The sequence below is a fragment of the Anopheles nili genome, chromosome 3 (genome assembly GCF_943737925.1).
Source record: "Anopheles nili chromosome 3, idAnoNiliSN_F5_01, whole genome shotgun sequence".
Classification (NCBI taxonomy): Eukaryota; Metazoa; Arthropoda; class Insecta; order Diptera; family Culicidae; genus Anopheles; species Anopheles nili.
Window position 1 is genome coordinate 71,899,186 of NC_071292.1, and position 16,992 is coordinate 71,916,177.

The 16,992-nt window shown below is 47.2% G+C and overlaps 1 protein-coding gene across 1 annotated transcript; it reads left to right on the forward strand.

The window, feature by feature from the left end:
* The first annotated feature begins 733 nt into the window (after positions 1–733).
* On the forward strand, positions 734–3,605 carry LOC128725011 (toll-like receptor 7). The gene is made up of 2 exons (XM_053818728.1): positions 734–753; positions 826–3,605. The coding sequence occupies exons 1-2, from the start codon at positions 734–736 to the stop codon at positions 3,593–3,595; spliced, it is 2,790 nt and encodes a 929-aa protein (XP_053674703.1). The 3' UTR covers positions 3,596–3,605.
* Positions 3,606–16,992: the final 13,387 nt, after the last annotated feature.

A 16,992-nucleotide genomic window follows, 5' to 3' on the forward strand; every position in this document is an offset into this window, starting at 1 on the left:
AAAATAGGCCTTACCCAACGATGTTGCATTGATTAGACGTATTGTAACCTTTGTTTGAGTTCCCGACGATCCAACACGTCTCCGGTAGATGACCGGAGCATCGAAAAACGACTATGCGACCATGGGGCTACGGAATAGTGAAGTTTATCAACTTCCATTACTATCAATCGTTACTATCACGACCTTGCTGGTGACATAACTTTTCGGTCCTATTTGTGGAACTTGGCACCAAATGAGGGTTAAAGTTCAATTAATTCTGGAGTGTGTTGTAATAAAGCCCGGATTTCCATTGAGGTCAGCTGTGTGTCCATTGACTAAGAAATGCCCCCGTAGAAATGTGGACTCGTTGTGGCATTCCCAATAAAACATATAAGGATACTAGCATTGCCGAGTCCCATAACCTAGTTTAAAATAAGTGAATGGGGTTTTTGCTTCATTCGAAGAATAACTGACAAGAATGCGTGACGAGAGAGAAAGAGAGAAAGGCATTGAGCCTCAGTAATAAGGTTAATCTGATAATCGTTTGTAATGCAACGCCAGCGGGAACCGATCGCAAACGATTTAGTGAGAATTGGCGTATGTTTAGTTGGAGGCTGGTTGCTTATCACAAACTGCAGGATTCTAGGAATCCCAACACAGTGGGTGATCGTTTATCAGCGACCACTGTCCTTGAAACGCAATGTATAAAAGCGACCCGCATATTCAGCAGGTCAGTGTGTAACAGGCATAGTAGATGCAACAACCAGTTGTAATGTAAGTGATCTAGAACGAGTTTGTGTGATAAAAAAATGGCCATCTATGCCACGAATTTCGAACTATTTTCAGGTATCTGGGCTGTTTGATTGTTTTACTGGCTGTGGTTTTTGGAGCCGAGAAAGTTAACGCAGGGCCAAGACCAGAAGATGTCACGGAGGGAGACGCCAGCGTCAGCGATGGAGTCGTGTTTTCGAACGCATCGAAGGTCACCATCGAAGACAGTAACATCGAAATTCTGTTATCCGATGTTTTCCGTCCGTACCGTGAACTACGAATATTTCACATGGCAGCCAGGTTGCGCTCGGTTAAGTCGGATGCATTTGCATCAGTGCCAGCGCTCGTCGAACTCAACTTAGATAACAATTTTCTCTCAACGGTACCGAAGGATGCCCTTCAAGAGCTTCGCGTTCTCGAAACGCTCTCTATCCGGAGTAACCTCTTAGAGGCGTTGTCAGATGGGGACGAATTTTTCAGTCTTCCAAATTTACGGAGCCTATCATTAAGTTGGAATAACATCAGCTACATCCATTCCAATACGTTCGCGAATCTAAATCACCTAAGAACGCTTGATTTGTGTGGGAACTCCCTGTCGGCACTCGATGATTCGATCTTTCATAAATCACCCATGCTGGAAGAGCTTGATTTAAGCTTCAACTATATCATCCAGTTCACCATGTCCCATTTCCATTATTCAATAGAACTCCGGAAACTATCACTTGCCGGGAATCTGTACGACACACTACCGAGCAACATTTTCGCCACGTTGAGGCACCTAGAGCGGCTAGATTTATCAAAAAATTTTCTGAAAGTCCTTCCGGAACGGTTGGTCTCATCAAACCACGCGCTTGAGCAACTAGACCTTGGGTCGAATCTTATCGAGACCATTCCAGCAAATGCGTTTCTCGGGCTGGTAAACCTTTTTATTTTAAATTTGCGAAACAATCGGCTTACCAGTGTGCCAGAAGGCCTCTTGCGAGATCAGTCTGAATTCATACAACTGTCATGGGAGGGAAACAGACTCGATCGTTTCGAAGAAGGGTTGTTTCTTGGAAGCAGCATAGAGCTGCAGAATAATCGGCTCCGACTGGTAGGGAAAATACCATTGGTGAATCGTTCGCATGTGCAGAGATTGATGCTGTATGGTAATGAAATCGAAGTGATCGAAGCTGATTCCTTGGATGGTTTGACGAGATTGGAAGAGATTTACTTGTCTAACAACCGGATTGGAGAACTTCCATCGATGCTGTTTCAGACATGCGACCATCTGCGTCACGTGACCTGCTCGTATAACAGGCTGACAGTGCTGCGAACAAACACCTTTTCTGGACTGTCTCGACTCCACTCGGTTGATCTGTCCAACAACCAGCTGAGCATCATTGAACCAGCCGTTTTCCACGGATCACCTGTGGAGTATCTCAACCTGAACGGAAATTTACTTACGACCCTCGACAGCTGGGCATTCTCAGGCACTCGTTTGCGGTACCTGTTCGTCGATTCCAATAAGATTACGTCCCTGGACCAAGATCTGAGCGTCCTTAATGAGCTGAGGGAGTTATCGGCAGCGAAAAACGTCATAAAGTTTGGAGCGGAATGTCCACTGAGAAACTTTACGCAGCTGACGTATGTCGACTTGACGAACAACTCGCTCGACTCAGTAGGCAGTGGTTGTTGGGAGCGTCAAAGCGCCCACACGCATTCGTTTCGTGTCTCCATGGCATTCAACAAACTTTCTGATCCGCCACTTTTCTCAGGGCGCTTCGACACGCTCGATCTTTCTGGCAACAACATTTCGGACCTCGGTGATGGGAGTCGGTTCCGAGGATATCAGGAAATGGAGACGCTGCTGCTTGGGAAAACATCCCTCGGTGAGTTGCGAGCGGAAAATTTCGCTTTTCTGCCAAATCTAACAGCCATAACGGTGAGTTCGGACCGGCTTAAGCAAATCGACGAAAACACGTTTCATCTGCTGAAACTAAAACGGCTTGAAATAACCCATTCACCACTCAAGAAGCTTCCCGCACTATTACTCAAAGGTCAGACGATCCTTTTACATGTATCGTTCGCTAACAACGATCTTCTAGAGCTGCAGGAGGACTTTTTCACTGATTGCAGCCAACTCACGATGGTCGATCTATCTGGTAACTGGCTCACTACCGTCTACCGGCAATGGTTTGCCGAACAGGCTTCACTTTCTTCCGTGGACCTCTCAGATAATAAAATCACGCACATCCCATCCGATCTGTTTTCGCCAAAGACACACTCGCCTACGATATTCTCAATAGCGGGCAATGAGCTCGTTTCGATCGCCAACGCCACGTTCCTGGCGGAAGTGCCAATTACGTGGCTCAACCTCTCCCGTACTGGGCTGGATAATATCGATATCCTTAATCGGAATGAATTCATCAATCTACTTGATGTTTCCGGAAATCAGTTAGATCACTTGTTGGTGCGTGCAAAATACATAGACGTGTTTGCCAACTCCAACCGAATCACATCGCTCCAGTGGGAGAAAAGTGGAAAGTTCGAGTTGGAAATCCTGGAACTAGCGGACAACGAGCTAGAGCAGCTCGACCTCCGCGTGTTTGAGGCGAAAAGGATTAGGAATGTTGACGTATCGGGAAACCGACTTTCAAATGTGCCATTCGAGGCGTTGCACAAGGCTAGATTATTGTTGGAACTGAACGTCTCACGGAACAACATCCGCACGCTTCCGGTGGACCCCATCAGGCGGTTCAAGCTGGAAACGCTGGACTTGTCAGAAAACCCGATCGAGGTGCTTCCCGAAGGCTTCCTGAGTTCAGCAATAGTTAACGATCTGATCACGAACATCGCGAAGTGATAACTTATTGGTTTGCAGTTGTAGTTTTAGAAATAAATCTTGAATTAGAAATAAAAAATACACCTTAGCCAATCATGCTGCATCTATTAGTGTTTAGTAACCTCTGTTTGAGCAGAGTTGTACCCTACAGGAATCGGTTTTTTTTGTTTTTTTTTATATGACTTATTGCTTAGTCTTAAATGCCCCGAAATGCCCTTCAAATGAGGGTTAAAGTTTAATTAGTTCTGGAGCGCGTTGTGACAAAGTCTGGTCGTCCACTGGGTCCAGATGTTTCGCGAGACTTAAGAAAGCTCCCTTGGAATTGTGCACTCGACTTGGCATTCCCAGTAAAAAATACAAAGATACTAGCATTGTCGAGAAACATAATCTAGTGTAAAATAGGCGAATAGGGTTTTTGCTCGCTTTGATGAAGCGCGAAGCCGTGTGCTGCCGATCTACGGTTGCTCCTCAGGGACCCATTAATCTTTTTTATGCATTGCAAATTTCTAAATCATGTTGCACGACTGGATAGAACATTTGCTAAGCTAACAATTCGTTTGGGATCTAAAAGTCAGTTCTAAAAGTTTTGATTTTCGAAACATCAAAATGGTTTAATCTCCCACTACCAGGTTTTCCATTTATTTTGGCCATTGTGGTTTTTGAGGTAGGGTAATTGAAAGAGCTTCAAGGACATGTAGGTTTCATGTTGCGCAGTTAGCGTTGGGTTTCTCTACACAAAATCATTCCTTTTTTCTGAAGGTTCTGCATTTCTTTTGTACTTGAAATGAGAAGAATTCTGCTTATCACTTCATTGATTTTTGTGTGATATTTTCCTGTGTCATTTCGGTATCACCGTGAAATGAAGAACAGGAGCGAGCCGTGACTTACAGGTAAAGAAAACCAAAACGTAAGAAAGTAACACCGCTAAGGGTAGTTGGAAAAGCAGCCTCAAGAGAAAACAAGAGTGATGCTTATCGCTTTTCTTCCCGGTGTAAAAGTAAATGAGACAACGTGCGCGAGGGAGAAGAAATGAAAAGAAAAGTGGCCGAGAAAAAGTACGTCGACACCCTACACCGCACCGTAAGTGGATGAAATTAACTTTTATTCATTTCAGCTCCTCGATATTTCCTATCCCCGATAGGCCCGGATGCGCGAGATCGCGTCAAAAAGTGGGAAGGACAGAAAAGGAGAAAAATGATGATAATAATAAGGAGAGAAAATCCATTCAAGCCATTGTAGCGCGCGTTCGGATGTTGAGAGTGTCAGCCCTTTTCGTGCCGAGTTGCCTGGTGTCGTCGTTTGACGCGGCTTGATACCATTGGGGCCGTTATCGGGCCGCTTGCTATCGTCAGGGGACACATTCGGTTTGGTCGCTTTTCCTGGCGTTCCAGTCTTGGGAGAGGGCGGCGTAATAACAACAGGCTCGAGCTTCCGTAAAAGCTCACCCGAAAATACCACCGTGCGCTGTGCTCGTCTAATGAAGAAGCGAACCGATCCGGGGCTGAGTTGGGCGAATGGCGTGGAAATTTATTGTCCCGATCGTTATCTGCCGGCGGCTCTGATGGCGGCTGGCTATGATTCCTTGCACGATCATTTGCGAACAATGTCGCCCAAATGTGGCTCATCTTGGTGGGTGGATTGTGGGCACGCAAGACGACGGAAGATGGGTAATTTATTAATGCAAATTGGGATAAATTTAGGTCAACGAATTCATAGTTGCCGATGTCCGGGGTGTCATCCAATTCGGTGGAATCGTTAGGAACCCCGGGAAGGTTCGGTGGGTTCATAAATTCTGCCGCCCTTGGCGTTTCCTTCGCGTCGGGATAGGCGTTTGCAATCAAATGGAAGCAACACCGGAGCCGTTCAGTTGCCATGATGAGGAAAAACTCTCTGAACGTTGGCTCTGGTGACGTATAATTTTGTCGCTTGACTGTAATTGCACAATCCGAGTATGCACTGATGGGAGAGCGTCGTAACAACACATGAACGATGAATGTGTTTGTTTTTATGACTTGCTTTTTTCGTTCTTAACAACGGCGATGAAACAAATCATGTCAAAAAAGCGCTTGTTGAACTTTTGATTTTTTCCCAACCGTTAAAACAAGAATTATGATATAAAACGATATGGATGTGTTATACAATTTGCTTTCAATCAATCACCCCAAATTATATCACGCCAAATATTTATGATAATCCTAAATAACAGCTTTAATGGCAAACTTTATGCAAAGACTCACCGGTTACAAAGAAGAATTTTAATCTCTCTGCGAACGGTTCTTGCGTTTGTTTTATGGTTTTTCACCATTATGTTTTCATTCCTATGCGCTGCCAAACCACATGCTCTATCCCGTGGCGGAAGCAAGTAGAAGAGAAACCTAAAACAAAGCAGAACCACATGCTAGCCCGGAATGGTTGGAAAGACATTTGCAAACATTGCACTGTACTTGCTCATCCGTCTTGGCGTCGCAGTCCGCGAAACGCATTCGTTCGCTCGCCAACCGAATGAAACGGTCGGTTGAGCCAGAATTAGCATATTACACAACGGAGCGCACCGAAAATGGATTGCTTCCGGTATTTGCCCTATGCCAACGCCGAACACCGTGACACCTCGCGCTGCGACACGCGACCGTGGAGTTAGAGTAAGGAAACGGACGGAATGAAAAACCCACGGGTGAGTACGTGATGGTGCAGGGTTCTTTGTAGGGTGTATGTTTTTTTTCCGCTTCAAACTGGCCGGTGCATAATTGTCCCACCCACACAAACGTAAGCGCGCCATCGCGCTGCCACACGTACGCGAATGTGAAGCTTTTCTTAAGGGTGGAAAACGCTGCATGTGAGCGGAAACGGTACGATTTATCCGTCTCCCGAGCGAGATTGACTGATTGACAAGACAAACTTTTTCCTGCAACCGGAATCCTCGGGGCTAGAAATAAAAGCAGCACGGAAGCGGTTTGCGCCCGTACAGGAGGACCGGAATGTTATCGCGTACCAGCGGGAAATAGTTGGCATTTTCATGAGAGGGTGTGTTTTTTTTCCTTTCTCAACAAACGACTTCGAGTCAGCTTTGCTTCAAAATGGAAATACTTTTTATTCCATCACTCGTGAACGGCAATTCTGAAGCGGTTGGAAGCCCAATAATAATTAACTTCAAAGCCCTCCAAAATGAAACGGCTTCTCCGAAAATCAGTAGCAACATTCCGATCGGGAAAACCAGTCAACGGCTTCCACGTCGTACTTTCGAGCCCGCATGTTTGCCTGCCTTCGACAGAAGTCAGGCACGCCTAACGCAAGGCATTACCAAAACGTCTCCGAGTGCAAATATCGTTAAATGGAACGAAAAGTTTTTACGTAACATTTATGTGCCGATGCTGGGGCGGATGTCTGTCCGTTCAAACAAACCACAAAAGCACCGCGTTTTCCCATCCGTCGGTGGTGACGTTATTTGAACGAATTTTACCCACCCGCTTTCTCTTCCATTCGGAGCTCCACCGGAAGGAGGAAAGTTCGCCCGGGTGGAGGCAGCTTCCGTGCTCCTTATACCTAGCTGAGCCACAAGAAAAGCAATTTCAAACAGACACTCTCTGGCTCGTCCCGCCATCGACTAGAAACATTCAACCATGTTCTTATCGTGCGGTTCGGCTTTCGATTCTATCGCACGCTTGCTCAACCCCGGTTCGAGAACGAGGCTTGGAGATGGTGGTTTCGAATTTTCGCTTCCGTGTTCCGGTGAAGCCCGGGGAAAATTGTTTCGAATAAATTAGTTAAGATTGAATTTTTGCTTTCCCCGCCGTGTCCTGACGGTCCAACATGTCCCATCGAGTGAGCGAACAGGAAACGGATGCAGTCGCACTCGGAACCGAGAGCTGTACGCTATTATGAACTGCTGAGGGCGGAAGTGGGTGGCTATGTGGGGGGATGATTTTGCTAACTTTCCAAAGATGGTGGTTGGGGGCAGTTTTGGGGGCTATTTTACGGTGAATTTACTCGACGAGCTGATGTTCGCTCGATGCGAAGAGAACAAGGACGAAGACCGGTGATAGTTCGCTCGGTGTGTTGCGTAAGTACCTGTTAGATCTTTCGATAGTGAGCTCGTCGATAGATAGCCGGTGCTGCTGCCTGTAACGAGACAAGAAACGACAGTGATTAGGAAAAGCTTCCGTTTGGTATGAAATATTATGCACAGCTATTAACTGCCAGTGCACTGCTACAGTAAATAAGTAAGGTAAATACATTGTTTACTTCATCAAGCTATGTAAATTCAATATAGGGAAAAAACTCAACACAATTTTTTGTCTCACACTGTCAAGGAGCTTCGAGAACATGACTGCCGTTTACACCAATATTATCATTACATAACCTCAAAATTAATACAGTTTAACTCTATTTTAGCGGCATATTTATATATTTACAAGTGTTTTGAAGCTGATTATATATTGTGGGAAGTCGTATTAATTTTGGCATCATCACACAATCAACGCTGCCTTACTGATTGGATTTGTAGCGTCGTTATCAGACAAGGCGAAAGCAACTGCGTGATAAGTGTGTGTATCGATCATAAGATCTGAGCAGATGGAAATTGAAACCAATCGAAACCACGTTCTTACCGTCGGGTGGTATTGATATGCTTCAAATCAGCCACCGATTCATGGTGTGGAATAGCGCTAATTAACCAGTTCAGCGAATTAGCTATCATGCGGCTGCGATTTGGTTTCACACAACAAGCTGCTCCTATTCAAAACGACACTTTTGGCTGCAGGGGGTTGCCAATAGCTCAAATACGGCTCAAGCACTCCACTCAAGCAAGCGTAAGACTGTAGCGGCGCGTTTGGCAGCGATGAAGCGTGTTTTCCTTCCATGTGTACGGTTTTCGACCTCTTATCTCAGGGTCTTTCAATTTGTCAACCCATTAACGTGACACGCATCAAATTTAGAACCGATTTCGCGTGAAAATCAGATTTATACCGAGCACGTGCTAGAAGCCATACGCCGCGGTGCTAGCGCGACGAGAGCAATGATGTCTTTGGCAGCGTGTTTCAATTTACTTCCATTTTTATCAGCCCGACACGTGTCGCAAACTTCGCATAATAAGTTTATCTTTCAACTTCATCCGTTCGTTTGGCGGCACCTTCGTTCATCGATCAGTGCGAGTTACGGTTGGTTCAGATTCACTTACTTTGTGGAAACGAAAAAGTTGACGCAACGACGTGTGCGAGCATTGTTTTGCGTAACTGTATTGCTTCTGTTTCAGAGGAAAACGGTGCTTCTTCGTTAGTGTGAGGGGTAGGAAAAACAATCCCACCATCCATCCCACACACGAGCCAACGCATGTACTTTACCGATTAGCTTTGAGAATGCCAACCCCCGGCATAATTCCACATAAATCGCATCTGTGCCACCTCCGCAAGGCCGATGGCCTCTAGTGGGTGTTCAGTTTCGCATTTCGCATCCGACAATGGACGCGTTTCTCGTAAAGAAAATCGCCCCCTAATTCAACCGCGCATCGGGCACGTATCGCGTCGTCAAATGTGACCTTTTGATTTCCGGGAAAATTCGTGTGTGTTGCTCCAACCCGTGGGGCCTTGCGAATGAGTGGTCTACTGTTGTGGTGCAGCCCGCTATAAAACGGTAGCGATATTCGTTTGCAGGGGTGGGAAGATCCTTGCGTACGGACTATCTTCGACACACACAGGACGGAACACACGAGGCGGGCCTCTAAAAGGTCATCGTCGTGTAGAACGGGAGCTTTCCGACCTGGGATGTGCAACGACCGTGCCAAAGCCTCGCACGGTCGTTCAAAGCGAACGGTTGCCCGCACGCACACACGGGCAGTGATCGTAATAAAACCCCGCTCGCAAAGCTTTTGAGATCTTTTTATTTCGCTCGTAATGCCTCGAGCGGATGACCAATGGTCAGCGTAAGGGACACGTTGGGAGCGGAGCTGGAAGCGCTTAGACGCGGCCTAGTACTTACCGTCCGCTCAGCTCCCGGGAAAGCGGCTCGTGTCCGTACGGAAAACACCCGAACGCGCTCGCAGGGACGGCTTTCCCGGAGCCGGTGAAGCCCCACACTCGTGGACGGGTGGGTGGAAGTAAAGATGATTAAACGATGTAATAAACTGGTACAGAGGCATGTAGCGGCCATGTTGGCAATGCCTGGAGCACTCCGTCGACCATGGCCGTTGCCATGGTGACCTTTTTTGTGCCGGGAGATTACGGTGATTTCTCTTGAATTTGCTTAAAGTCATCCATCATCGGCTTAATGACGCTGAAGAGGGCACCACAGTTTGTCCTTAACGAACTATTCGCGTCCTTCGTTGAGCCATTTGTGCGGGCAAATCGCTACACCTTGCCACAAGTGCGTGCAATCACAATTACGGTTAGTTGCTTCATCCTGCGTTGAATACGTTTAAGAGGATGTCCTTGGTGCTGGTCCTGTTTGTCTTTCTAGCAACACTAGCGAAACCTGGTTTCGAACGCTCTCCTCATTTGCTTGGTTGGAAGAAAGCACAAACTTTCCCGAAGTATGGAAACAAAATGGTATCGAAAAAATAAACCGAACCGTTGGCGGGAAATGGATCATCCCAGTGCGGTGGTGAGAGTGTGAACTCATATTTTTATATTTGCGTCTGGTTGGCGCATGGTGCGGTCACATCCCGAGGGAATGCTCGTCTGTGGCCGAGGGAAATTGATCGACTACATTATTCAATATGGCAGCGTGCAATTTTTCTTGGCCACGTACTGTGCCTCTAGGAATGTTAGTTCAATTTTTTCCACTTTTTTGGAGCCAGCTCGTCCAAAAATTGATGTTTGTGAGAGCTACCGCTGCGTCGAGAGTGATGGCGCTGGTTGGTTCCCCACCAAGAGGACACTCGGGATGTGGTTGAAGCGGTAGAAAGTAACAAAAAATGGGAGCACTTTTTGATGACGCGCTTTCATTCGGCACGATGCCGTGGCGATGTTTATGGTTACTGGAAAAGAACCCAGCCTGTAAGGCCAGCCGGAAGCTTAAGGGGCTGTGGATACATTTCGAGGTGGAAAAACTCACAAACTCCACTTTCCAGTTTGTCCAGAATAGTCCTATATCTTGCTCCCTAAATCTCGAAACGATGTCCAATCATTTCACCCCATTCGTTTGCAACTGCACTAGCGTCAGTAGCAGGCAAGCCGTGTGGTAAGCCATACATTGTTGCCACTTTGTACCCGTGGGCGTAAATCGAATCCGGCGTTGGGAAACCGAACAGTAAGCGTCCGTTCCTCATGAGGAACCCACCGACACTGCTGAAGGGGAGTTGACGAGGATGGAGGAACCATAACAAAACCTCAAATGAAGCCAAAATGGTTACCGGCACGTCCTTCGGGCTTTTGGCCCCGTTGGTCATAGAATGTAAATGTTCCGATTGACCTCGTCGTAATTCCATTTCTCGGGGGTGAGGTTGGTGGCGACCGAAGAAAAGAGACCGAGGAGTCGAACATAAAGACCCGATCGGGCACCGGTACGTAGCCGGTACACCGATCGGTATTTGAATAAATCCTTGCCAGCCATCGAGGACGCGGGCTTTGACCTTTTTCCTTCTTTCCCAATTTCAACGTCTCGAAAAACTCCCCCGTTGACCGGTGGTTTGTGTGTCGAATGTGTTTGTGTGAGTGGAGGATTTCAATTTTCTTTCCTCCCTCCCCAAATGCACCGCATTTTACTACTCTGGTTTGGAGAACGAACGGCCGTTCGATGAGATTCACCTCGGGCTATCCCGTGTATGTGCCCACAACCGGCTGAAGCTGGATCGATGGTTACGATGGGTAAGTGTACCGGAACAAAAAGAAGCACACAAGCCAGTGGAAATCGGAAAACCAGCTAAAACAAAAAAACCTGCCCCACACGAAACGCGACCCCGGGACGCATCAACGTGAACGTGTAAACACATAATAAACGCAATCTAAACAATGATGACGCAACGAAGCGAAACCCATCCTTTGCTCGACGGGCACCAGTCAGTTGGCTCCAGCCACACTGTCGGAAGCGTTTTCCACCGAAGTAGGCCTTGCCGTTGGCCTGGGCCTACTGCAATCCCACAAAATCAGCGCTGCTAACTGAGAGCGCTGCGAAATCGTCTAACTCCAGCACTGTAGAACGAGAGAGCGGCCATTTGAGCGTGGATTTGGAAAAACCGTCGTCTCCTGTGAGGAGGAGGCAATGGGTCGGTGGAAGGGTGAAATGTATTAATAAATTTTCATTAAAAATAAACAAAGCCGATTCTGCCGGATGAAATTTATCGTTTCTGCACCGCCATAAAATCGGTTGAAATATGCGGAGGCCAACAACTACTGTTGGCGTTGGCTAGTTGGCAGCTTGGGATCTCCCGCGAGCGCCATTCGAATCGAGGTTGGAAGGAGTTTTCCAGTTAGCAGGGCAGTGTCGAAGGTAGACACCGACATGTTTCAAAGAATTGCCCATTTCCAGCCGAGACCATTCCTCCTCTAGGACGGGTCGGATGGGAAGGATAAGCCGTCAAAATTGGAGAATATTATTATCGACAGCGGCTGAACGGTTCGAAGAGGGCCAAAAGTGAATCAGAAAAAAGTGGAAATGAGCAGACCATTCAGAACAGGTAAAGGGTACCCTCGAGCGAGTGCTTAGGGGAATTAGATAACCTGCGCAGCGAAAGCCTAAAACGCTCTGGAACCGATGGAGTGGCGTTGGGTCAGCAAAAACCACCGAACCGAACTGAACAGGCCGACCGTCGAGTCGAGTTTTCAAGGAGGGTTTTTCCTGTGCTCCGGTTTTGGAAAGGATCATCGAAATCGTTGGGTCGGTTCGAGTTCGATTTTTCCCCGCCGTGCAATCAACCGGAAGGGATCGACCGGAGGGTGGGCTTTATTAATTAGGCTTTAGATCGTAATCGCACGAGCATGGGGCCAATTTCGGCTCATAATTATGAGGACAGATTAAAGTGGGCTCCGGGATGGAAAAGGTCATAGTAAGGTTAAATCAAGCAACAATCGAAAAACGCCAACCCGGAAATGGGCAACGTGTTTCAACGGGAAAGGATTCGTAAATCAGTCGTAACGGTAAATCAGTCGTTTGCTGAGTAAGCTGCTTTGGCAGAGAAACCAAACTAATCCACCGACTGGAATCTAATCGAATTGATCAGTTGGGTATTGTGGATATGAAATGGAATGATTCGGTTTGCATTTCAGTGCCATTCAAACGAGAGTGAAAAACTAGCACAAACGGGAAGGATTTGTCCATTTTTTGGTAAAAATATAAAGTTCATCAAGATGCTGTTATGGACGATAGAAAAATGTGACTAGCCTTAGCCATTCTCGCCGGCACAAATCACTCTTTCGGTGGGACGCAGCGCTGAACGAATCACTCACTCTGACACAATGATTGATACTTTTGCAATGGCCGGGCCGCCATCGGACCGGGTGGCCGATTAGAAAAATGGCAGTCCCGTTGAAATGCCGCAAAACGAACGGAAACGGGGCAGTTTCCGGTGCATTTGGCTAGTGAGAAAAAATGAGATAGAGAGAAAAAGAATAAAGAAACGAAAAACCGACCCCGAAGCGAGCTGATTCAGTTGTTCATAAATCAAAAATGAATCCCTTTGATTTATTTTATCTAGCCAAAGTGAACCGCACGATCGTAGGGCGGAGCTGAACGGTGTGTTTACAGATGGATTGAAAAAGTTTGACCAAACTCGAAGGCGGGTAAAGCCTTCCTGTGCGACTTGATTCCGGTTGATTGCGGTACCGTTGCAGACGCTGGCAGGGCACTGAAGGCAACTACGAAACCCATTTGCCTCCCGCTGTTATGCCAGAGTAAAGTTCGAACAAAAAAAAAACCTATAAATCCCCCAGCGGTGACAAACAACGAAGGTGGAGCGTAAAGTTTTCCACCCCAACGCCCAGCGGGTGGAAAAGCGGAATACATTAAATGGCAATGCACAACATGTGAACTGAACAGCAGTGACCTGCAAAGTATGGGCATCGTTTGGCTGCAACGGTGCCATTTATGCTGCAGCGTAAACCCGACAAGTAGTAGATTTTCCTTAACTCATTTGCTTGTGTTTTCACTGGGGGTGGCGGTTTGCTCGGTTGTTTCTTTTGTGCCGATGGCTGCACCACCGGAATCTGACCGTTTGGAAAGGCGAAACTGCGAGTGAAAGAAATGGAAAAATGCAGGAATACGACCGGGCGTTCACCACACCGTGCACATTCTAATAAATGCATTCGACGATGCAGCCATATGCACGCCGCCGCCGTAATGCAGTGGTGTCCACCGGTAGTTTATAACGATGGTTTCTCTATCCCAATGCGGTGTGAATGTGGTATGTGTGTGTGTGTGTGCGCGTGATGACACGCTTCTGGGAAAAAAGCGGGTCCGGAAAAGCCGGCAGGGCTAGCGTGAAAACAAATGTCGGAAACCAGCGGGATCCTTTCACTGGAAGACTCCGATTTTCCTTTGGGGGTTGCTTTTCCGCGACTTCCACTGTGCATCCTACTTCAAGAACATTTCAGCTACCCAAACCAGGGTCAAAAGGGAGCGTGGTAGCGATTCCCGATGGCAGCAGGGTGGCACAAAGATAAATTATAACCGGTTCACTAGCGCGTCTGGTACGGCGGTCTGGGTGGCGAAGCTCGCATGCCAGGAGTTCGCTATATATTTCGCACACCACTACAGCGAAGTGCACTTAGCACAATCAAAATTTAATTGGATTACGGAACGCAGTAATGGGATAAACGCATTACGCGCCCAAGGCTCAGAAGCACGTTCGAATGGCCCTGCGAATCCCGGCAGCTCGCACTGCAAACTGTCTCTTTCATTCACTCTATCTCTTTCTCTCTCTCTCTCTGTGTCGTTTCATGGAAGAACAAAAATCCCCATCAACGCCCGGAACGACATTCGGTCACGATGTGAGAAGCGCGCGTATCTTTCTGGGGGCGATTTTAATCGCGAACCGGCGGCTTCCGGTGGCCGCTCGATCGCGAAACCGAAAGACAAACAATCGTAAAAATAAGCAATAAAAATCCTCACGCTTCCCCGGCTGTGCTGGGTTTCCTTGGTCGGGTGCCGCTTGTTGACAATGGGCACAAACCGTCCGGTGGTGCTTCCGAAGCGTCGGGGCCGAAGAGCCATAAAGTGAACGATAAATTGGTTATGAGTTTGATTGGCGCCGAAAATGCGCTTCGCGGAGGGAAAACTTGTGCGCGACTGGTCATGCTCGGTCGTTGGGGACCCATTGGGGTGCTGCCGGTGGCTTGTGTTTGATCTTGGCTTGAGTTTTGCTTTTGTTCGTGCGGACAATTTTACGATGCACTAAATTCCAGCCTAGCTGGGGCGCGATCGTCACCGACCCTGGGGTCGAGGTGTTCGTTCGCTCGATTGTGGCCAGCAAGAGCAGTTAAAGTGGGATAATTAAACACCGCTCGCGTTTGCGAAGCGAACTGTCGATGGAGCAAAACGATTGCCGGGAGTTTCTTGACATTTCTACCACTTGTTTCGGTTGGTGTTGGAAGCTAACCGTCGACCACGAGAGGTACAAAAAGATTGAGCTACGCGATTCGAGGTAATCTAACAAACGAACCCAAGTTCGAGTGTCGTTTTTCAGCCGGTGAATGACATCGATTAAATTGACTGGATGAAGGAGGGTATTAGTTAAAATCAATGTGCTGGTTGATGAGTTTGTTAGATCACATTAAACATGATCGATCTTGTCGGCGTTTAATGGTGTTTTTACCTTCGATTAGTACCATTATTAAAGGATTTATTTCCTACTTGTATATCGATCGGAGTTTGATACCGGATATTTTTGATCATAATACGATTGAAGGTATTTACTGTAAAATATTTTGAATCAATTGTTTGAGAAAATTTTACAATCATTTTATCCTCACACAAAATCTGGACATGAAGAAAAATGCTATATCATCTTCGGATGGGTTTTGTGAAAAAATAAATGCTCCTTCATCGGCTTCCTATTCATCTATAAGAGCCAATTTGTGCTGGTCAGCTTGCGGGTACCTTCGTCTGGAGAAGTTGAGGTTTTAGGCATGGTAGAAGTAATTAAAACCGGAAAATTGTTTCCAAATTTCCCGCACTTATCGGTACCCGATCAAATTTCCGTCCAAAAATCAACATAAAAAACACACACACACTCTTTAGCAAGAGCGGACGCCATGTAACCCGGACGCGTCCCGTTTGCGGATACGGTTGGTTGAACTTTTTTGAACTACCCATTTCCTCTGTTTTCGGTTAACGGGCTTGGGATGAAAATGTTCCCAACTCCACTGGCCGCTGGTCTCGCTGAACGGAACCCGGAACCCGGAACCCAGAAAGCCGATACGATCAGGGGACTCTTTGCTCTGAAAAACCATTCGCCTATCATACGTGAGGTGGTTTGGTAAGTGCGCGCAACGGGAGTTTTCCATTCCGAATGGGCTTCCCGCATGGTGTACTGGAGAGGCGACATTTTTATTGTTTCTATCGGTCTCCTACGGAATGTTTCCGTCACAACCCGTGTCAAAACGTGGTCAGTATGGGGAGGAAACTAAGAAGAAAAAAAACCGTGAAACCCTTATCCCATGCGCGTCTGTTTCACGGATCACGAGTTCGGAGGTCCCATGCGTGAAGATCTCTCTGCAAATGCTCGATTGCGGTGGACGAATGTGGGATGGTTTTGCGGTGGTTCCAACCAACTGGCACCCTCCCCATTGTTGGAAATTAATTTTCTACACGAGCTGTCCACCCCGAATGCGTGATGAATGCCGTATTGACAGCGTGAAGCTAGCGAACAAGCAACCGAAAACAAAAATCTCCAATATCTAACCCTTACCCGAGCGACACATCGGTCATGGTGGGAGCCCATCGTTCCACCCCACAGGAGGCGAACGAAAACGAAAAAAAGGAAATTCCCACCCAACATGTTTGTCTTGCCGAGAATCGATAAACAAACGTAGAGTGGTTCGAGCTAAGAAAAATATTCCGACCACGCGGGTGCGTGAAGGACCATCCCTGAATCTTGCTGCTCTCGGGTCATTTCGGTTTTCCGCCGGATCTGAGTCTTGGGGTGGTTTCGCTCAATATTCAACACCCAACAGTGAGGATACCTCAAAATCAATAAGCCACCGTGCCCGTCGGCTGTTACGCGGGCTTATTATTGATGGTCCGTCCGCTGGGCTAATGCTGGGCGTTGAGAAAGAAAGCAGCCGCCCAGGTTGGGTTAAAATTTTCCCTGCGTACAACAACAACAGCCAGTGCAATTAACCCTGGCACAAGGCGCACAATTGAGCTCCACACAGCTTCATAAACGAGTGTACAGCAAAGAGAGAGAAAAAGGGAGAGAGAGAGAGTGAAAAAAACGCACCCGCTCCGTCGAATCCGTCGAAAATCAGATCCGTGAGCAGATGGCGTGGCTGAGC

Coding starts and splice junctions, on each gene's coding strand:
- LOC128725011 (XM_053818728.1), top strand. CDS start 734: ATGCAACAACCAGTTGTAAT. Junction 754..825: donor ATGCAACAACCAGTTGTAAT/GTAAGTGATCTA, acceptor AACTATTTTCAG/GTATCTGGGCTGTTTGATTG.